The sequence below is a fragment of the Ascaphus truei genome, chromosome 5, assembly GCF_040206685.1.
Source record: "Ascaphus truei isolate aAscTru1 chromosome 5, aAscTru1.hap1, whole genome shotgun sequence".
NCBI classification, from domain to species: domain Eukaryota; kingdom Metazoa; phylum Chordata; class Amphibia; order Anura; family Ascaphidae; genus Ascaphus; species Ascaphus truei.
The window spans coordinates 223,806,928-223,830,604 of record NC_134487.1 but is presented as its reverse complement, the minus strand read 5'-3'; the positions used below and the strand labels follow the sequence as shown (position 1 = coordinate 223,830,604).

Sequence of the window (23,677 nt, the reverse complement as noted above, 5' to 3'; positions counted from 1 at the left end):
ACCTGCAAGAGACCAATGAATTGCCCATGTCCAGTCTTCAGCTACAACTTATCCAGGTGGGCGATGTCCCCACGACCCTTGTCCCTGAGAATTATGGACTGTTATTCTGCGGTCAAGCCGGGGTAACTGAAATTCCGCAGGAGGAGTGCAGAGGGTGCCCGTCTGGTGTTCATATACCGATCGCGAAGACGCAAAGCAGCTCTTCTCTTTGGAGATTTCTCCCGAAGAAGACGCCCGAAGAGGATACGAATAATACCTGAGTTTCGGGATTGGGCCGTCGCCATCCCTCATCGAACTTAATGTATCGGTACAGAATCTGTCCCCCTTCATCATGGCTATTGATGCTGGACAGAAATTGGGTCGAATCTACCCGGCCAGCTTAGTCGAAGAACCTTTCCACGTCAACGCCGCTCGAGCCAGAGGCTCCAACGAAGGGCTAGATTTCGACTTTAGGTGATGAGTGAAGAGAGAGGCTAAAAGGCAAATTGAAGGGTGAAGTGAGTGAAGAGAGAGGCTAAAAGGCAAAAGGCAAATTGGAGGACCGATGTGAAGTTTTCGCTACTGGCGAGATGGATGTGGGGTGAAGTCGCAGTGCCCAGCATACTATTCGCCTGAATGATACGACCCCCTTTCGTGAGCACTCCCGGTGCATCGCCCCTAGGGACGTCGATGATGTGCGGGCTGTGATCCAGGAAATGGAGGAGGCCGGGATTGTCACAGAGTCAAGGAGCCCCTACGCGTCCCCCATTGTGGTGGAGAGGAAGAAGAATGGGACTGTGAGACTGTGTGTGGATTATAGGACGTTGAATAATCGCACTGATCCCCGATCAGTATAACCTTCCCCGCATAGAAGAGATCCTGAATGCTTTCAATGGGAGCCAATGGTTCAGTGTGTTGGATTTAAGATCCGGATACTATCAGGTGCACATGAGCTCCGAGGATCAAGAGAAGATTACCTTCATCTGTCCGTTGGGGTTCTATCAATTCACCCGCATGCCGCAGGGCATTTGTGCGGCACGCGCCGCCTTCCAAATCCTAATGGAGAAAACCTTAGGAGATCTGAATCCCAGAGAATGTTTGGTGTATCTGGACGACATCATCGTCTTTGAAAAACCTTGGGAGGAACATGAGACCAGACTCCTGAAGGTACTCGACCGCCTCGCCCAAGAAGGACTCAAGTTGTCCTTGGACAAATGCCGGTTCTGTAGCACTTCAGTGACCTATGTGGGCCATATCGTGTCCGCCAAAGGAATAGCCACTGACCCATCCAAAATAGAAGCCGTAGTAAACTGGCCGCGACCCGATAATGTGGTAGAACTGCGCTCTTTCCTGTGGTTCTGCGGGTACTATCGTAGATTCGTGGAGGGGTATTCCCGTCGTGCCAAACCACTCAACTGTCTCCTTAAAATATATCCGGACACTGGACGAAAGGCAACCTTGGCCCGGCAATCATTCGGGGACAAGTGGACTCCTGAGTGTGAGCAGGCCTTCCTGGACCTAAAACAGAGTTTGACGGCTGCCCCGGTGTTAGCCTATGCTGATCCAGAGCAACCCTATATCCTACATGTGGACCCTAGTCTCAGCGGATTAGGTGCGGTGTTGCATCAGAAGCACCCAGCGGGGCTTCGACCGGTAGCCTACATCAGTCGCAGTCTGACGCCCAGTGAACAGAACTATCCGGTGCATAAGTTAGAATTCCTTGCTTTAAAATGGGCTATAGTGGACAAGCTCCATGACTACCTCTATGGAATTACGTTTGAGGTGCGGACGGACAATAATCCCCTTACGTACATTATGACTTCAGCTAAACTGGAGGCGTCTGGCCATCGTTGGTTGGCAGCGCTCTTCAGCTATAATTTCACCCTAAAATACAAACCTGGTCCTCTGAATGTGGGAGCCGATGCCCTATCCAGAAGACCAGGGTTGGACGCCACTCCCAACGATGACCAATGGGAAGAGATCCCCGGGCCCAGAATGCATGCCATGTGCTGCACTTCGGCCATCGTTGATGATCAAGTGGCGTTCTCCGAACTAAGAGTGGCGGACTCTCTAGGGTGTGCATCCAAAGCCATCCCGGCTGCGTACTGTGAACCCAGCAGATTGCAGATCACTCCTGACAAAATTATATCCTGGAGAGATATGGTGCGATACCAGGTTCGTGACTCGATAGCTGGCACTATACGCTACGCTATCAAGAAAAATCGTACCGACCTACTAAAGCACGCCCCTAGTGATGTGGTGGGCATCCTTATGAGGGAAGCCGACAAGTTTGAGATGCGGGATAATCTACTGTATAGAGTCGTGGATTATCATAATCACCCAAGTAGGCGACAGCTGGTCCTCCCTAAAATGCTATAACACTTGGTACTAAGGTCATTACATGACGAGCATGGTCATCTCGGCATCGACAAAACCTTTGGACTCGTGAGAGATAGATTCTTCTGGCCAAAAAGGAGAGAGGCAGTGGAGCGTCATTGTCGACGGTGCAGCAGGTACATTCAGTACAAAACACTTCCCACAAGAGCAGCCCCAATGGGACATCTGAAAAGCTCGGGCCCATGGACTTAGTATGTATGGACTTCCTGTGCATTGAGCCGGATAGCCGGGGAATATGTAACGTACTGGTCATCACCGATCATTACACTCGATACGCCCAAGCCTTCCCGACAAAGGACCAGAAAGCCATCACGGTAGCCAAGGTTCTTTGGGAGAAATACTTCATACATTACGGCCTTTCCAACAGACTACATTCTGATCAGGGCAGAGGCTTTGAGAGCAAATTAATTCGGGAATTGTTAAAGATTTTGAATATCACTAAATCGCGAACCACTCCGTACCACCCTGAAGGAGATGCTCTGCCCGAACGGTTCATTTCTCCCTACTTCCTGATGTTCGGGAGAGAAGCCCGACTACCGGTGGATATACGGTTGAGGGTCTCCACGGACGGAGTTCACAACGCCAATCATTTCAAGTATGTGAAGCGGCTGCAAGAGAATTTGCAACAGGCCTATCAGCAAGCCAAAAAATCTACGGAGAAATTGAATGCTGAAAATAAGAAACGCTACGACCACAAGGTCAAACACCGGGACATTCGCCCTGGTGATGCTGTACTTCTACGCAACTTGGGAGTACCGGGAAAACATAAGCTAGCTGACCGGTGGCGAGAAGGCGTCTATGAAGTAGAGTATCAGATGCCTGGCCTCCCGGTCTACCGTATCAAGGACTCCAAGGGCCGGGTAAAGGTATGGCACAGGAACCATTTTCTTCTTATTCCACAAGTGGGAGAGGATTGTTACGCCGGTGCTGCCCGCAGACCAGACTCGTCCCTTATACTGAGGTGGGGACGCAGCAGAAGGAGCGTGTCCGGAGTGTGGTGTTTTGGCGTTGCCAGGCCAGGTGTGAACAGGTGTAGCAATACTTGCTGGTACCGGTACTGAAGAAGCGAAGTGGTAGCCGTTAGCCAAAGGTCGGGGAGAGAGAGATCCGGAAGGTCGAGGTCCAAGCTGAGGTCGAGGGATGGAAGAAGCTGCAGGGTTAAGAGGGAGCCGGGATCCAGAGCCAGGTAAGTACGTCCGCCAAGCCAGGTCGTAACCTGAATGCACAAAGACAAAGGGAGAGCCAGAATAGACGTCTGTAGCAGAGACTATGTCGAGCGATGTGAGAGAGGCAGAACAGGCATTAAGTACTGTGGCTGACCAATGGTTAACGGAGGCAGGCCTGGAGGAGCCCTAGGAGCAGTCCAGGATTGGTTTCCATAATAGGCTGCCAGGTGATAAGGTTTAGGGTTAACTAGTAACCAGCATGTGGGAGGGAGGTGTGACTTCACTGCAAGAGCAGTGAATAAATTAGCTGGTGCTGGAATGTGTTCCGTAACAGCAGGGGATGCGCGTGCAGAAGCAACGGCAGGCAGCAGCCCGACGGGGAAGTCCCCTCAGCAGGGAGGCTGGGCGAGGAGGGAGCCGCACAGCCGTGGGAGGGGACAGAGGTGAGGGGAGGTCACGCTGCAACCGACGTGACCCCCGAGTCCTCACAAGGATGAACCAGAAATATTAGCTACTCCATTGGACGGGGAACCAAACCTGTGTGAGGTTGGTCTAGAGACTGATAATGATACCACCTCTGAAGATCCCCAGGAGGGACCCTCTCAAAGGGGCCCTCGAACTCGACGAGCATATCCCAGAGGAGCTACGGGTAAAGGGCTCGGTAACCAAATACCTAAAACGGTGGCTCCCGAGAATGCATCTTTGGACCCACAGAGTCCATGTTTTGTGCCTTCCAATGACTGTACAAAGACTGTAATCCCCTCAAGGGAAGAGGCTGAGCCTCAGGACTATAGCAGTCACTCTCCCGTGGGAGTGACCGAAGAACAGCTCTGAAGGAGTCAGAGAGTCGGGCAGCCTCCAATGAGGATGACCTATGATCAGTTCGGGGGAACCCCATTATGAGGCTCAGCATTGGGCTCGCAACAGAGTGAAGTCTGTTATCGTTATGTTCAGTAAAATGTATAATCTTATATAGAGTGTGATATGTATCGTTGTACGTATTTCATGCATTTTTATTATATAACCGGTGTGCAAGTTATTGTTATAATATTCCAAGCGGGGACGTTGGATTCTACGGGGGAGGATGTAGCCAGGTGCCCCAAGTTTACCCTTATCTCCGCTGCAGTGGGAGAATAAGGGAAGGCTGCAGAGCGTGCAGAGAGCGCTCCGGTACACTGGAGGCACCACGGCAACCCGAGTGTCCAGGGCGTCGCCATTTTGGGTACTCGCGCATGCGCAGTGATCCCCGTTGGAGACGGCGACTGAGGAGAGGTCGCGCATGCGCAGTAGGGGTTGTGTTAGCCTGCGAAGCATGAGCCAATCAGAGGGGGCGTAACTCAGGGGACTACGAGTCCCAGGAGCCTCAGCGAGACCAGGTGACGCCAGGGAGCCTATAGGGCGACAGGATTTACGGGAGGAAGACTTAGGAGGTTGCGCAGGGGAGCAAGTTAGGCAGAGAAGACCGGGAAGGAGAAGGAGCTCTGCGTGTAGAGAGGCAAGTAGCCTCTACACTAGGCCCATACCCCAGGCCTAGAGAGAGAGAAGTGTTTAGATCCAGAGACTGTCGCGGCACCAGTACAGAGGTTTGGGATCAGACCTCTTCAAGCACAGCAGCAGCCAACCGGGTGGGATCGCCCTGGAAGGTATCCCTGACGCATCTTCATCGTCGGATCCTTTGTGAAGTCTGTTGGCAGGTCCGAGCGCCGGAGCGCTCGGCAGGTAACATCCTTAAGTAGGAAGCAGGAAGGTCGATTGGTACGTAGAATCGCGTAGAATCCCCAAAAAGCACTGACAGCTCACCAGAGTGGGGAATAAAACTATTTATTGAAAACTACATAAAAGGGAACATATGAACAAACAAAAAACCTAATACATAACTACCCTACGCGTTTCAGGCACCTTAGTGCCCTTTCTCAAGGGGAATGGTAGTTATGTATTAGGTTTTTTGTTTGTTCATATGTTCCCTTTTATGTAGTTTTTAATAAATAGTTTTATTCCCCACTCTGGTGAGCTGTCAGTGCTTTTTGGGGATTCTACGCGATTCTACGTACCAATCGACCTTCCTGCTTCCTGCTATCACTTGATTGGTGTGACGCGCTGAGGATCGGAGGTAGCGTGGGTGTTGGCGGCGGACCATTCTCCCCCGTGCATGCACGCGTCTACTGGGAGAGGAAGATTTTCCCGGACGGACCGGATACACCACCACGTGTTTCCGGCACTCGGGATCTTCGCGCCACAGGAGGGGAGAATACGGAGGTGATCCAGGACAACGGTGGTCCCTTCTGCAGAGTCAACGGTACAAGAAGAGGGCTACACGAGGGATTCGTAGGGGCTTTCATCCAGGCCTGCTACATCACAGAGGATCTCAGGTAGCGTTTCCCATTGGGACTCTTCCTCTACACCTACAGCTCACTGTACCTTCCCTACTACTTCATCCACACCCACGCTCACGACTTACCTCGCAGCTTACCTCAGTGGTCCCATTCATTATTTTATTTTTCACCGTTCCATACCTGCTGTTCTTGAGCTGTTAGTAGCTTCTCACAAAAAAAACTACCAACATCCTTAAGTACACCAACTATAAATCAGTACATAGTGGCTGCGCAGTCACACTCACACATACCTTACTTTGGGGGTGGGGTCGTGGTGTGGGGAGTTGGACACAGTGTGGGTACATGGTGAGGGGTCGCGTCCTGCGAGACGCGTCAGTTACTGTGTCTCCTGTACAGAGGGACACTTACTGAATGACATGCAAGGTTATGGTTACCGTTAGTAAAGCCACTGTTTCTTTTATATGCTGTGTGCGTAGTATTGCATTATTGTCGTGTGAGGAACCACTCCCGCTCTGCTGGGAGCCATCACAGGTGGAGGCGCTGCACTTGGTAAGAGGTTATCGGTATACATATGTATTGCCCCAGGCTCTCCGTGGCGGAGGCTTAGGCCCTGCGAGCCAACAGGTTAGACAGTATTGGTAGCATACTGTATTTAGTAGGAAACGGCTACATATATATATTAGACAGAAGGAGAAAGCGCACAACCCATAGCGTAAAAACGTATAAAAAGTTGAATAAAAATATATAGAGAGGGAAACAAGCTCACTCACAAACATAAAATGTAATTAGGCATGTATGATAATAATAATATCACCACCACGGGAACAGCACGGCAAGATCTCCTGCAGCGTCAGATGTAGCAAACGTCGCCTGCTCGTGTCCCACGGTCTCAGACCTCATGGATGGTGTTGAAACCTGTAATTTTAGGAGTTGTCAGTCTCTCCACACCAGACCGGCTATTAACTGTGCCAATTCTGGGGCTGTGTGCAGCAGGGCTGGAAGCTTGCCACTGCTTCCGACCCTTGTTGATGACGTAGTGTCGGCGTTGCTTCCTAATGCGTTTCGTCAGACACACTGACTTTTTCAAAGGATGTTGGAATAACAAGAGAGACAGAAATATATATACCTAGAAAAGTGGGTGGTGGAAAACAATTAATCAATCACAAAGCTCCCCCAATTGAAACTAAAAGGGCAATAACTTGAATAAACACATATCAGCTGTTAGAGCTACAAGAAAAGAAAACAAATATTAGTATTGCGACATAATAAAACTAAAGGGAAAGAGTATTACCTTCAGTTTAAATAGCCATAACAAAATAATATAACAAATGCAGGAATTACAAACTGAATAGTATAAACAAATGCAACATTGTTTAGTACATATTATTAGTGAAAAAGTTGTGTAAACGTGAGACTTATTGGATCTACCAGCTCGCGACACTAGCGCCTGGTGGATTTAATGAGTCCATTGACACAAGCACTATTGTTTAATATTGGTTTCTTTTCCAATCTGCTTATGGGTTAATATCTTTTTGTTTTTGGCTCTGTTGCTCCCTGGTGGAGCTTCTCTCCTCTTTTGCTATATTGATATTTTACAGTGACAATTAAGGCTGAGCTGGAGAAGTAGGCACGGATGTTATTGTCTGTGCAAGTATTAGAAATATACATTATTATTTTTGATGTGCTAGTATTGATACCTCCCTCTGGGGCTATTGCTTGGCCAAATTTTTCACTAATAATATGTACTAAACAATGTTGCATTAGTTTATACTATTCAGTTTGTAATTCCTGCATTTGTTATATTATTTTATAATTTATATATATATATATATATATATATATATATATATATATATATATATATAACAAGAAAAAGAATCAGTATTAGCGCCTTACCAAATCCCCACTGACACAGGATTGTACTGTATAATGTGAGGATACTAAAAATAAAAATTAAGAGCAATAACCATGTATAGTAAAAATTGAAAAAATATATATAATATGTAAAATTAAAATAATAAAAATAAAACAATAAAACCACATATAAGAGAAATATATGTAAAATACACAATACAAGTGAAAGTCCAAATCCAAAAAACACTGTCCTTCAGAGTCTCTGCAGCCTGAGAAGAGGGACCACCAAATCCCTCATGGATATCTAAGAAAAAAACAAAAAACAACAGGCGCACTCATAGTGTAGTAAGTTAATAAATTTATGTAGGACTGGTAAAGGTAAAATTGCGCACTCACAAACGAAACAAGAACATGAGCAGTTATGAGTATACTCAATCGCCAACAGAGCAGGATACCAGAAAGGCAAGCGTCTTGGGGCTCCACCATGTGTAGCAGATATCACCGTTCGCGTCGCCTCTGTATGCCCAGTACTTCCTCACTCCAGTCAGAGTCTCGCGAGAGTTGTGACGTCAGCGGGAGCTTTTAGATGGTCTCTGACTCCTCACCGCAAGAAAGCTCTGTATCCGTAGGACTCGATAGCAGTAATTCTCTGAATAAAGTCCAAATGCCAGTACGTTTGTAAATACGCATATAGAAACATATAAAATCAATATGTGATGTCAAATTGATCCGAAACACACCCTACGCGTTTCGTCCTTATGACTTTGACAGGGGGTATATGAGAGACATGGAACTGCAAACATATTATATACAGCAGCGGCAGCTCTTATTCGAGCAAAAGCCGCTGGCTGTATGTGGCTGGGAAGCGGGTAGCCGCGGCGCGTGGCGGCGCACTGTGACGTCACAGTCACAAGCGCGCCCGGCTTCCCCGTCTTCCCTGGCTTCCCCAGGCTTCCCCGACACCCCTGGAGATCAAATCAAGGTAAGCGGGGGTGCGGGGAAGCAGAGGGGCAGAGCAGAAGCCGGGCTCGGGGTCCGGAAGCATAGTAAATTGCGCGCGAGTTGGAGGGGGGGTGCGTGGGGGAAACGCGGCGGCGCGCGGTTATTACTGGCAGCAGCTGGGGTAGATCCCGGCATGCCGCCGGCATTTAGTGCGATAAAGTATGTCGCTACTGTACATATGTTAACCAATCATAGCTAGACATAACTAATTGCGTAATTGACAACATGAGAGTTGTTTCAGATATTAACCACTTTCACAGGAAAGGGAGACCAAAAGCGCACCAGCACAAACGGAGCAGGAAGGACCCAAAATAGAAAATAATTAAAAGGGCACTTTAATGTGACAAAAGACCCATCCAACGCGTTTCGAACGTCACAGCGTTCTTTTTCAAGGAATCCTGCATTGTTGGCGATTGAGTATACTCATAACTGCTCATGTTCTTGTTTCGTTTGTGAGTGCGCAATTTTACCTTTACCAGTCCTACATAAATGTATTAACTTATTACACTATGAGTGCAACAGACGACAGAGAAGCCCAATGCTACATCCAACATGACAGAAATACACAGAAATTTTGTGGGGGATCAGGGGTTCCCAAAAAGAGCTCGCTGGGGTTCTGTGTTCTGTGTTTTGTTTACACTATGAGTGCGCCTGTTGTTTTTTGTTTTTTTCTTTTAAATATATATATATATTATATATATATATATATATATATATATATAAAAAACATAATACTGAGTTAAGTTATGGTGAGTAAAAAAAAGTGACAAAAACCCTCCACAGGAAAGCAAATATGCAAATATAACTGTATGCTCATCTGCATGTCTCAGGCAGGTCTGCAACCCTGCCTTTCCCCATTATCACCCAGCATACAGCACTTCCACTGCAGCAAGGGATTCTGGGAAATGACATGCAAATGAGCACACAGTGTCACTTTTTGCCTCCATAACCATTTTTAACATGGTTCCCTATAGGCTATCCCATAGCCTCTCTTGCATTCCCAGTAAAATCAACCCCACACTGATGAGACCCATCAAGGTCGAAACAGCTGTCTGTGGGTGGTTTTCTGGGTATGCACCTTAACCCTGGCTGTGCTCAAAGCTGTGACCATGCAGCAAGCTTAAGCCTATAGGGAACCATGTTAAAAATGGTTATTGAGGCAAAAAGTGACACTGTGTGCTCATTTGCATGTCATTTCCCAGAATCCCTTGCTGCAGTGGAAGTGCTGTATGCTGGGTGATAATGGGGAAAGGCAGGGTTGCAGACCTGCCTGAGACATGCAGATGAGCATACAGTTATATTTGCATATATATATATATATATATATATATATATATATATATATATATATATATATATATATATATATTACACTTAGGCCAGGATTCATCAAGCTGCGATGTGCACCCCAATATGGCTATTTACTTGAATGGCATCTACAGCTGGATCAGGGCCTAAGTGAGACATTTGTAAAAAGTAGAACCGTTTATTTTATCTCAGATACTGTAAATAGAAAGAAACAATATTGTCTTATAAAAACATCAAATGTCAGTCTCACTATTTTTGTTAGTAGAAGCACATTATTGCATTTTAAGAGGTGATAGCAGTCATGAATGTCTGAGCTAGGCTTGACCAAACAGTATGTGTACAGTAAATACCCAAACCACGCACAATTTACTCCAGAACCTCATTTACTGTACCACATAACCAAATGAGAGGAAACATATTTTATCTTATTACCCGACTTCTGTATATGCGCAGCTCTTGTCTACCATACATTATTGCATTCCAATATTAATCTTTGAATACAGCACTGGTCCTCAACTTTATTTTTCTGTGGTGACACCTCTAGCGTATTTTTAAAACACAGTTGACACCTTTTGATTCTTTTATGCCATGATTTTCCATGTACGAGTTGTGCTGATTAATATTACATATTTCATTTTTTGTTCTCTTTTCATTCTAAATTCAAATGCAGTGTTTACATTTTCTTCCAGCTGAAACCTTACCAGTCATAATTACAAAACAATTTAGCTCTTCCACACAAATTCATCCAAAACATGCGTTCTTTTGCAACCTTGGCAAAGTACTTGAGACTGCCGGTCATTCATCTTGAGAAGGAGAGCAACAAGCAGCGTTCTTTCCACAATACTGTATGTGATATTATACAATTTAGTATATTGTAAAAAGTATGTCATTAAGTATTAAGTATTCAGTATGCTTCAGAAAATCAGCTTTGACTTCAGAAAAAATATTGGGCCTCTGTCGCCTGCCCCTCCTCCCCCCAATAAATGATTTGCTTAACTCAATAAAAAATAGATCTTATCTCAGCTCCAAAAGGATATAATGAAGCAAGAGAAAGTGCAACAGAAATTATGAAAGGTATTTATTTACCTTATGAACGATTGCTGCAAACATTGTCTTCCAGCCTGGTAAAAGACAACTGAAGGGAGATATGATAGAATTGTACAAAATCTTAAATGTTGTTGAGTGCGTAAATGGTGAATGGTTAATACAAAATCATACCTAACACAAGGATATGGGGCACCAATTGAAAATGTCAGTTAAAACTTATGTAAAACAAAATGAAACACTTCTTCACTCATCAGACAATCAAGCTATGGAACTGACTCCACTGGGAGTTGTGACAGCAAATGGCATTGATGGCTTTAAAAGGGGAGACAAGACAACAAGATATTAAGCTTCATAGACATTGCAGTCTTTTCTCTGTTATTATTGTTCTATATACCTGAGAAATACAATACAGTATTTGCATTTTCAAATATATTCATGAATTTTAACTCGCTTGGTCTGCGTTTATAATTGATTCTTCCCAATATTATGGCCACAAGCGCCATTTTTTTTTAAATGTACAATACGATAATTAGTATTTCTTTTATTTCCTGGTTAGGCAAGGAGATTTTTAGCCATTATGTGACATAACAACTATACTATTCATGATATTTTGGCTGAGTTTCAGCTTGACCTTCAGCCCACCACTACTTTCCAACCTGACAACACTACTCATGTCAGCAAACTCTCTGGCACTCTTAATTGGCCTATGACATTTGCAGTGTTTGCTCTTTGTGCTTTGTCAAAAATGAAGATCTCATAAATGCATGCCTTTTTTGCATAACAATCACAATTAGACTTGTCTAAAAGTGTCAGTTTACAAAATGAGTATGGTGTGCATGTATGGGCCATTATCTTTAATACAGAAAGCCATTACATGTTACAAAACCAAAGCAAGCTTTGAGCTAGATATTGCCATACCTGCAACAAGTTATGCTTGTATATTCTAAGTAATGGGCTCATATCACTTCCATGCAAAGCCTGCTTCAGATGCTGCAGTGGAGTTGTTATCTCCAGCTGTGCTGTGTGACCACAAAAATATGGCCACTTTAAGAGAGTGTGTCTACACTGTTTATTCCGTTTCAGACTGTTTTTTTCCCCTCCTACTACTTCCCTACTGGCGTACTGTACGTCTATGTGGAGATATACTAAAAAATAATTGGTTAAAGTCCTTTTTAAACATGTGCGGTTGCAACAAGGAGATCAGAGGATTAGAGGGACTAGGTAGAAATGTAGTCCGACAAATAGATTGGAACTGGCAGATCAGATGACTGAAGGTGAGCAAGGCAGAGGTCTGGAATCTAGATTAAGCGAGTTTAATGCAGAATCAAAAGTTCTGACAGTAACCGGGTAAACTTTTTTGTATTAATGGCTACTCAAGGTTAGTTACTTGTTTATGAACTACAGTGTATAGGAAATAAAATTAACTGTCTCAAAGACATGGTAACATTACAATTATTAATATATTGTATTGTATAAAAGCATATCACCACCTATTTTGTTGAGTGGTATGCATTCATATTTTTGGTTCTTGTTCCTTGTTTGTTTTGTGTCCTTTAAGTTACATGGCAACGAAATATACTAATGTTTATTATGTACAAGCTGATATACCCGGCGTTGCCCGGGATGTAAATCCGTAATAGGTAGTATTATTTATAAATCGTGTAAAGGTTGGATAATAATGTTGAAAAGATAGATGGAAGAAAATGTAATACGATGTTGTATAAAAATGGTTTATTGTAAACACACCACAGTACAATGTATATTTTGGTGACATAAGTGATGTGAAAATGTGAGGCGTGTGTCCTGCTAAGGTGTGAGCGTGTGTGAGGCGGCAGGTGGGTGTTCAGTACGGGTGGCGCGTGGGTAGTGAGTGCTGGCTGTGGGTCGGGGTCCTGCTGGGGTGTGAGGCGGCGGGTGTGTGGCGAGTGCGGGTGACAGCTGGTCAGTGATATTGTTGCGTAGGGGCAGGATGAGGCAGGTGTGTGTCGAGTGTGTGGGGTGGGTGAGAGGCGGCGGGTGTGTGTCGAGTGTGGCGGGTGTCTGTTGAGTGCGTTCGGCGGCTGTGTGGCGCAGGGGTGTGAGCGGTGGGCGGGTGAAAGGCAGAGGCGGGAGGGCGGACGAAAGGCGTTGAAGGAGGGGAGGTGAGGTCGGAGGGGTGGTGAGGGGGGGTGGTGGTGGGGGGTGATGAGGGGAGGTGAAGGGGGGGCGGAGGGGAGGTGAAGGGGGGGCGGAGGGGAGGTGAAGGGGGGGCGGAGGGGAGGTGAAGGGGGGTCGGAGGGGAGGTGAGGATGGGTGGTGAGGGGGGTGGTGGGGGATGGTGAGGGGAGGTGAAGGGGGGGCGGAGGGGAGGTGGAGGGGAGGTGAAGGGGGGGTGGAGGGGAGGTGAAGGGGGGGGGAGGTGGAGGGGAGGTGGAGGAGATGTGGAAGGGAGGGGAAGTGGAGTGAGGGGAGGTGAAGTGGAGTGAGGGGGGGTGAGGGGAGGTGAAGGGGGGTGAGGGGAGGTGAAGGGGGGTGAGGGGAGGTGAAGGGGGTGAGGGGAGGTGAAGGACGCTCACTCACCCGTCCGGCAGCTCCCTCACCCGTCCGGCAGCTCCCACGTGGATCTGAGGCGGGAGGCAGCGTGTTGTGGCCGCTCCCCCGCTGTGTCCCGGGTGCTCGCTCCGCTCCCCCGCTGACTGTAGCGGCGCCGGGGGTGGAGGGGGGTGAAAGCACAGGAAACGGAGAGGCGGAGGAAGAGGCGGAGCCTCCGGGACCGGCAGGTAAGAGAGCGGGAGATGTGCTGCTAACACTGTGAGCCCCGCTAATGTATGTAACACCCCCCCCCCCTCGTGTGTGTGTGTGTGTGTGTCTCCTTCACTCCGCCTCAGGCCAATGAGAGGTGTGCGGGGGCGGGCGGGCCAAGGGAGCAATCTCATTGGCCTGGCCCAAGGTCCAATGAGATTGCCGCTAGGGACACGGGGAGGGACACAGGGAGACACATACAGACACGGACACATAGGACACTTTCAGAAATATATAGTAAGATGTGCAGTTTGTTGTTGTTAAAATAATGAATGAGAGCGGCTGTGTCAGGAATTATACCTGTAAGCATAGTTACTAGCCTTTATTTGTAAAGCACCAACATATCCCACAGCGCGGTACAGTGAGGGTACAGACTGACATAAATTGCATAAACTGGATGACATACAATATAAGTAGGGACAGACAAGCACAGATAAAGTAGGTTATGAGGGTCCTGCTCCTGGCAGTTTACAATCTAGAGCTGTGGGGCGCAATATTTTTCAGGGGGGCGCGGCGGTTGCAGAGGCTCTGCGCTCTTCCCTCAAGGCATTTAAATTAATGCCGGGTGATAGTGTGAGGCCTCTGTAACTTCACTTACCTTGTCTTCGCAACACGGCGTCAAATAACGCCCGCGTTGCCTCGTGAACCCGTAATGTTATTTAACGCCGAGAGCCGGAGACAAGGTAAGGGAGGGGGAGGGCGCCCAAGCAGACGGGGCGCAGCAGGGAAAGATTGCGCACCTCTGAACTAGAGGGAATTAGGGGCAATGTTCAATCAAAAGGTAAAGTGGCATCTCTTTGGGGGTGGGGGTGGGGGAGAGAAAAAGAGTATGCCTCAGGATGTTAAGGGATGTTAGCATGGAGTTTGGTCTAGTTGACCAGTTATCAATACCAAGTGGGCAGACTTTAAATTATAATGACAGCTAGTTAACTACTATCACTGGGCAATAGTAGTCCAGGGGAGGAATATGGTGTTCTACAGAAGATAAGCGACATATACTGATTCTTCATATATTTAAATAAAATTATTGAATGACCATATAAGAATAAATAATGAGGCCTGTGTGTAGAAGATAGCGCCTTACTGGGTCTTTCACAATAGAAAAAATCACAGCAGCCAGGAATAACAGTGTCACAGATTAACTGGGCAGGGCTGATGTTTTTGACTGCTGCTGTTCAAGATTCAAATCTTATTGTTCTGTTCCAGGCTCACTGTGGCTTAATGAGTTGGAACAGGCAGCTAAACTCCTCTCCTTTTCCAGCACACAGAGTACTTCTTTAGTTTATGAAAACTTTATTGGAGTACAGACAGATAACAAAGGGGACTTGGGGGTAGCAGAATAAGGGGAAGGTAAAAAGACAAAGCTATCCTAGGGGAATCAGTGAGGGAGGAACCACTCACAATGGCTGCTGGCTTGAAAATGAAGGGGCTACATCCAGACAAGCAGGAAATAGGGCGGGAGAAACCAAGAGTAAGGGATTCCCTGGATTATACCAAATCAGAGGCCATATGAAGGGGTTGCTAGGCAACAGGCTGAGAACAGCTGGGAGTAACACTGTAACACAAACTAGGCTAAGGGAACTGCAGCCATAGGCACAAAGAAAAAAAAAACATACAGGGGACAGAACAGTTATACTCTTAGCACCATTAGATTTAAAAAAAAAATTATAGCAACATTTGCATGAATTTAAAAAAATTTAATTCGGTAAATGACAGTGTATAAATAACTGATTAAAGAACAGTTTATGTATGACAATACATGTGTATTCACTCTTATTTTAGCAATTTGTAAAATAGTATGATGGTTTTTAACTTTTTTTCCCCTCAGATCAAAATTAAAGATGGAAGATATAAAGGAAGTCAACAAAGCACTTAAGGTATAGTATCAAACACATGTTTTTAAAGAAACATATAAAAAAGCAACATCTTGAATTTTTGGGGCCTAAAAAACAAACCGTGAAGATTTCCATGTACCTATAGGTGGTCCCAGTACTTTAGCTTACTCCCATGTAAAGAAACGCTCTTCCTTTGTGAACATATTGCCCTTTACTCTTTACTTTTAAGACCTATGCATCTAATAGTATCAGGACAAGGTAATATTCCATCTGAGAACAAACTTTATTAACAGATGTGTTAATAGAATGTCACACCAGGTTCCTATAAAATGCACTATATTGGATATTGGTATCCTTAGGCTTACTACAGTAAGTCTTCACATTTAACTGTACATTGAGGGCATTTAATAGGGACCTGGTGTGACATTCTAGTCACACATCTGTTGTCGATATGTTTATTATTATCCCTTTGCACCTCTGTACACTCCGTTTTGCATGTAGAAGTGTGGCACGGCAATAAATAGATGTATTGAATCAAGGGAGGTATTTTTGATAACATGTTCTTCATGAACAGGAACATGCTTTAAATTGGAGAGAAAGGTGTCAGAGCCGAAGGAAAAAGCTGAATGTGAGGGATAGAGGTTTGAGAGGTAGAGAGCAAATGAAGAGACCCTTCTCTGTACCATTAAGAAAGGGGATTCAAGGATATAGGGGAGAGGGCTAAGAAGAAGAGGACGGCTCTAATAAGTAGCAGAAGTCACAGCAAAGTGAGTAAAGTAAATATTGGCCTTGCAACAGTCTTGCACCCACGATAATGCTTTTCCAAGGCGCGTTTTAACACATTATACGATTTGCAATTGAATACAATGGAGCCACAGTTGCAAAATTGTGCAATTTGCAAGCTACATTTTTGGTCTTACCGCACGATAGCAAGTGCAATAATGTTGGCTACATATGTAGAAAAATTTTGAGCAATACCAAAAGAAGAGAATAGGATTTAGATTTGATGAGGGATAGAGGAGCACAATTAAGAGTTAACCTGGGTTATATATGAGACCATATATTTCAGAGATTAGTAGTGGTGCCTGGCATGGAAGAATGCTATTTTGAAACGGCAAAAGATATCTACGGTATAATGACAGATGTTAAAGAGAAAAATTCTACATACCGATGTAGCACTTAACATTGTTTTATACTGAGGTATTCTGGGATATGCTATCTGGGGCAACAGAGTTTAGGAATATATAAAGCCTACTACAGTACATCTGTATAGAGGCTGAAATTGTCTGGAGAAGGAAGGGTAAAGCCTCACACCCGCACCATGACCCTCATAACGAGGAGTGAAAGGAAAAAAAGATCTCTGATAGGCGATGGTGACCCCTAGCACAGAGCTCATACTTCTCCACTCAGTCATACCACAAAATACAGAGGGGGGGCAGAAGAAATCACGCATTGGTGGGAGCTTGTTGGAAAGGAAGTGGGCATTCCAGAATACCACGAGGAGGAGGAAAGGAAACATCCATTCCTTTAATTGGCATTTGAATTTATAGGACTTGAATGTCATATTATTAGGACTTGTATGAGGAAAAACCACTTAATTAGCACATCATATCTATTAGTTCTTAGTTATTTTTACTCACACTGATTTCAGAAATAAGTAGGGAAGATAATTTAAAATGTGTGGTGACGTGTATGCCGGTCACCTAATCCGGGGCTCAGAATAAAGACAAATGCTGAAGAGCAGAGCTGTCTCTAAATGTATACACATTCACTGTTATGCCAAAAGTATATCACTCAAGCCTCCCCATTGAACCACATCCAGAATGGAGGAGGGGGTGCAGAGGACAGTCCGTGCGGGGAACGCCAAGATGAACTCAGGCTACCAGAATAGCGGACAACTGGCTTCAAAGTAAGCACTAAATAACGTTGTCTGGTTACTCACGATTGGGAATCCTCTGAGAAGGCGAAATCCCTCCGGTGCAGTGAAGTTCAGAATGAGTCTTTGACAAAGCGCTTCGGCGTGAAACGCGTTAGAGGATACGCCAAGACTCTATTGTCATGTTCTTTTAACTAATAAATACTTCTTTATGGTCACATAATCCATCTTTGCTTCATTTGGCTGTGCACCGTTTTTTTCCACCCTGTGGATATCTCCCCAAGTTAATTTAAAAACAAAGACACCTATCTAATAGATACTGTATGTATCTTGTTTTACTGTTGTATGCTGTACTGAATATCTACTGCTGCGGCCAAGTTTATTCGAGCATTTGCCCGTTCTTGGCCGCAGCAGTAGCCTGGCGCGCGCCCGAGAGTGACGGGCGCGCGCCGAAGCAGCGGAAGAGCGCCCTCCGATCGGGGCGCTCTCCCTACTGCTGCCGGGTCCGCCGGGTCCCCCGGAACCCCCTGCCGCTGTCCCGCGATCGCGGGACACCAGGGCTCCCTTGGGGAGCCCCTGGACGCGCGTGCAGGGGGCGCACGCTCCCGAAGACGCGTGACCGCGCGTCTATGACGCGCGGCACGCCGAGGGGCGGCCACTAGCAAGCCGGGAAATCTCCCGGCTTGCGGATCTGGCCGCAGAGTAATAAAGCGTGTCGGTAGTGTAACATGCCATTTTATTTTAATCTGTTAAGAAAAAAATAAGTACTAAATATATGTATTAATACTATGACACTGAGGGCAGTTCTGTACGTGTTGTAGCGAGGTCATGAAAAAACCTTCACAAAAAACACGTTGCCACTTCACCATTCAGTATGGAGTTTACAATACCTGCATGAAGACTTTTGGGCTATTCATTAAAGGAGCCTTATAGCATCGCCCATTCAACCAAAATGTCAATGGCACTGCACAACAAGATAGTGTGCTTTAGTCTCTCTTTCAAAAAAAAATCTTTCTTAAAGCTTGGTTCCTGAAAAAAGATGTGGTACGACGTAAAAAAAAAAAAAGGAATGTTTAATTGTTTTTGTACTGTAGGTAAATGATGGAGCTTATGTACCAAGTAAAAGTGGTGCCATTCTGGGGCAAAAAAAAATAATCTGCACCTTATAAACAAATAAAAAAAATCCCACTGAAATCCATAGTATATTCTTTTTGATAAATGTGGTGCAGTTTATTTTGCCCCAGAATTGCGCCACTTTTGCCTTGACACTTAGGAGGAGATTCAATAATTGAGGATGTGGGGTATAACACACTGTTTCGGCGTTATCTGCCAATGCCATGATTGGCAGTTAACACCGGATTGGGCTGCGATACCCTCCAGCGGTGCCTAGTGAATCCCAGCATTAGACCATAATATTTGTACCTCATGCTTTTTTTTTTTTTAAATGTTTCCCCATTATTGTTTCATGAACATATTTTCAGTAGTTTATTCCACTTAAGGTCTTTACTATATCCTTACTATACCACTTATCTAGAAAATTATTTTCATCAACATTGGGATTTCAAAACTGGTGTTTGCATTGTTTATCCTTGTATAAAATGCCAATGCCTTGATTTCAGCTTACAAATAAAATAATAACGAGTGTGGTGGTGGCAGAGATGAGCTCAGAATGTCACAACCTTTAAATAACAAAGCCCTTCACTCGCCTATCAAGAAAGGAGAACGTTCAGTATATAAATGGCATTGTAGGTTTCCAAGCAAACAAACATTCTTAAGGTATTTTTTATTTTTATATATATATATTTTTTAGAATGTAATTAGTTTTTCAGCAAGTTAGACATTAAAACAAATGATCTAAAATGAGAGAGACAAATAGGTTATCAGAATTTAGCATTGAACAAAATGTATGGGATGAAAATCACTTATGCCCAACAACATACTTGCATCTCTCCCGATCTGTACTTAAAATTCAACAAAATGGGTGTGTGAAAAGCCGGAGAATCCGAAAAGGACTAAGTCACTACAGATTCAAAGATACCTATTTAATATGGGAAGCCTCTGAAAAGAGAAAGCCTGTCCTGCGCTCTGGCAGTTAGTTCCTGCACCCATAGGTGTCAAATGAGGTCACAAAGGATGGAGAAGGAGAGTGTAATGGCGGACCTCAAGATAGGTCAGAGCTGGGAAGGGAAACCTTACCTATTAGAGCTCTCAGACCTGGGTCCCGCTCTCCTCTGGGCTCCAGTGCCTGACGTGCAGCCTTCTGAAGATAGGACGTGGAAGAAAGGAGTTCCGGCGCCACAGCCAGTGACAAACATCAAAGGTACTTCCGGGTTCGTAGAAAAATCTTTATTGAAGCCTCACAAACACACGGCTACACCATGATCTCCCCCTCAACGCGTTTCACACTATGGAACAGCGCTTCATCTTGTAGTGAGTCCAAGACGAAGCACTGTTCCATAGCGTGAAACGCGTTGAGGGGGAGATCGTGGTGTAGCCATGTGTTTGTGAGGCTTCAATAAAGTTTTTTCTACGAACCCGGAAGTACCTTTGATGTTTGTCACTGGCTGTGGCGCCGGAACTCCTTTCTTCCGAAGCCTCTGAACCCCATTTATTTTATCATAATCATAGAGCCGTCCCTTACATAGAGATAGATGCACATGCATATTATATTGAATATGGGACAAAGATTGTTACAAAATGTTTGGAGAACGGTGTTCAGGATCTCTGATTATTCTATGCACTCATAACAATGGAATTATATATTATTTGTTATTTATATGAATACAACATGTATTACTACTGTGAAGCGCTATGTACATTTATGGCGCTATATAAATAAAGACATACAATAATATAGAATACAATAAAATGGAAAGGGGTGCAGACAGGCACTGGAAGAAGCTCCAGCAAATTAAACAGCAATTCAGCATGCAACACAAAGCGGATCATACACATGAGGCTTGTTTCCAGACCCTGCCCCTAATCAGCAACAGGTTTCCTTTCTGTCTCAGGGTCATTGTGAGACACTGTCAAATTTTATCTTCAAAATTATTTTTATGAAATTATTAATAATGTTCTTCAGTAACGTAAGAAAACGGCCTATTTATACATTTTCCGTTGTTACTTTATAAATTAATTATTGTTATGGTATGTAGTGAGTCCCTAGACTTTACACTTACATTTCATGAGCCCTGTTTGTATTGGCTTATTTAGATTTTATTTGGGAAGGAGCTTACTAAAATTACAAAAATGTAACAACCATTCTAATAAACTACACAGGTGCCGCTTCTAGGTGTACTTTAGTTTTCTTGAAGGAGATCCGAACTGTTTATTTACTTTTTGTTCACAGGGTCAAGCTGATTGAGTACAGGTCAACATTGCTCAGGAAGAAATCAACAGGAAGAGACTGAATTTACCAATCTCTGTTTTATTCTAGAGTCATCCCCTTTGAAATTCTTCATATTATATAGGTGCTGTCGTCTTTTCACATCATGGTGGAATGTAACCTCTATAATGATTATTTTACAAGCTGTTATTCCGTTGCAACAAGAATGTGACTGGCATTCGCTTGAAATATTTATACCATTTTGTAATTTCAACCATTTTGTTTATTTATTTTCATGTCATTTAATGAACATTTGTATTTGTAACTAGGGAAACTTGTGGCTAAAGGATGATGAAGCAACCGGCTGCAAACAATGCAATAAAGAATTCTCTATTTCCAGAAGAAAGGTACTGTAGTATTTACAATGGTGATATACCTGTAAGGTGTTTTACAGAATTGTTTTTCTATATGTTTCGGGATCACTCGATCCTTTTGTCAAGTGGAGTCAAAGCCATGGAATGATGACAGAACCAGCCCGGTTTAATTTATTTATTTCCTGCATAACTGATTGCCTATTTTTATACATTTTCTATACACCATCTCCAAGTGTAAAGCATGTTTCTAATTGGGCTCAGTGCCACGGATTATTGGTGAGTGCTGCTGTTTTTGGTGAGTGCTGTTAGAATTCGTGAATTTTCTCTAATATACATATTGGTAGTTTTTACATTAAACGTCCAAATTAAAAGTTTAATTTACTGGCAATCAGAGGATTCATGGGTTAGCTCATCTGGACCTATTGAGGTTAAAAAAAAGGAGTTTTCTGAGGAGGATTGCAACTTTAAACCTTTCAGCGCTGAGAGGCCGTGGCAGCAAAATGCTCCAGCCGCTTTGGCAGGTAGTGAAAGTGTGATCGCAACGTTACCATGGTGAGACACATTGAAGAATGGGGTTCTCCTCTTCTGTTCAGGTTGCATCACTGCTTCTGTGGAGCGGTGAACACAATCTCCTCTAGAAAACCAGCAAAAAGATAACTTCGCTCACTAATTTTCATTGAGTGTCATTGGGTACCAAAACGGCTAAATTCCTTATTTTATCAATAGGTTTTTTTTATTTATTATTATTGCCTAAACCAGATGGGCCTTGGGGGATCAGAGATTGACTCCAATGAATTCCCCTGCCTCAGATTAAAAAATAAAATAAATTGGCATTGGTACTTTAATGGGTTCTCGAGATTCCTGCAATTCTTTGTGCTGATTATTAACACAAAAAAACCTACTATGCCATCTTTTGAGTGCATAAAGACTAGCAACATATGCAGAAATAACACAAACATGCGGTTATCAGATGGCAGGTGAGGCTGATGAATAACTCACAAGAGATGAAAACTAAAAGAAAAGAAAAAATATTATGAAGCATATAAACCCAGCACACAAAGTACACATATTACACATATACATACTGCAAAATGCATATACATGCTACACATACTTCCCTATCTATCTGATTTTACTCCCTAATCTATTATTTTGAATATTGGAGGAAAATGAGAGGAGGAGGAGGAGGAGAACAAATAAAAAGGCAGGAGGAGGACAAGGAAAAGAGTAAGTAAGAGGAGACATGGTGAAGAGCAGTGGTGATGGGTGATGAGAAATGACTGCGAGGAGGCAGAGGACCATCTCCTCCAGAAACATCATCAGTGTTGGTGCTTGTTCTCCAAGTCTTGGGTCTGTTCCAACTTTGTAAATGTACAGTGGCGACAACCTTTATTCTAACTCGGCTAGCTCCGCGAATTTCAGATTATCCCGGTTATGTGCGGTTTTGTGTCGTTTTCGCCCGGAGTGAATTGCGTTATTTTCGCGGCCGTGATTTAAGCATTTTATTCTCGCTGTCAGCAATACTGCAATGCCGTGTAAAAACTAATGGGGTCGTTTGCGAGCTGTTGTCTTTGAAGTCTAATACCTTCTGCTCATTCTGATTTAGCCGCGCTGGTTTGAAACGGCTTTCTCCGCCATTACGGTCAATGATAGGACCCTCCTCGCCGGCGTGACCCTTTCTCGTCGCCATTACTGGTTGGACCCTGTTGGGGTCAAGTGAGAGGGTTCCTAACATCTATAGGCAAAATGAATTTTATTTCTAGGTGCCCTAGAACAGAAGTTCCCACGCCAATTGGCCGTGAACTTGACCGAGGCCCTAGTTCCCACGCCAATTGCGCGATTACCCTGACTCCGTTCTGTTGCCACGAGAGGGTCGCTATTTGCCATACAATCCTGCCTGAACTAGGACTACATGGTGACCAAATCTGGGCCCTCTAGGTTGAACAGAACCGGAGTTATGGGTTCCAGGTTTCTGCTCATTCTGACTTAGCCGTTTCAAAGCAGCGCGGCTTTCTCTGCCATTACGGTCAATGATAGGACCCTCCTCGCCGGCGTGACCCTTTCTCGCCGCCATTACTGGTCGGACCCTGTTGGGGTCGAGTGAGGGGGTTCCTAACATCTATGGGCAAATGAATTTTATTTCTAGGTGCCCTAGAACAGAAGTTCCCACGCCAATTGCCCTAGTTCCCACGCCAATTGCGCGATCATTGCTCTTTTTTGACAATGTTGCCGATCTTGCGGCTTTGCGGTCTGGCAGTAAAAAAACAGTGCAGTAAGCCTCGACATTTGTTACACTGTCAAAGGAGCAAATAGAAACAATGTAAGACAAATCAACATGTTCTTTTATTGGTGGAGTCAGTACAAAAACATTTATTTACAAATACTGTACAATGTTGAAAC

At 44.5% G+C, this 23,677-nt stretch overlaps 1 protein-coding gene across 1 annotated transcript in view; it reads left to right on the top strand.

Annotated features, from left to right (window-relative positions):
* LOC142495763 (RUN and FYVE domain-containing protein 1-like) overlaps positions 1 to 23,677 on the top strand; it is a 597,647-nt gene that overhangs the window by 516,484 nt on the left and 57,486 nt on the right. Inside the window, 2 exon segments of the mRNA XM_075601692.1 lie at positions 15,696 to 15,744; positions 21,233 to 21,310. Of these exon segments, the coding sequence (XP_075457807.1) occupies positions 15,696 to 15,744; positions 21,233 to 21,310 (127 nt within the window).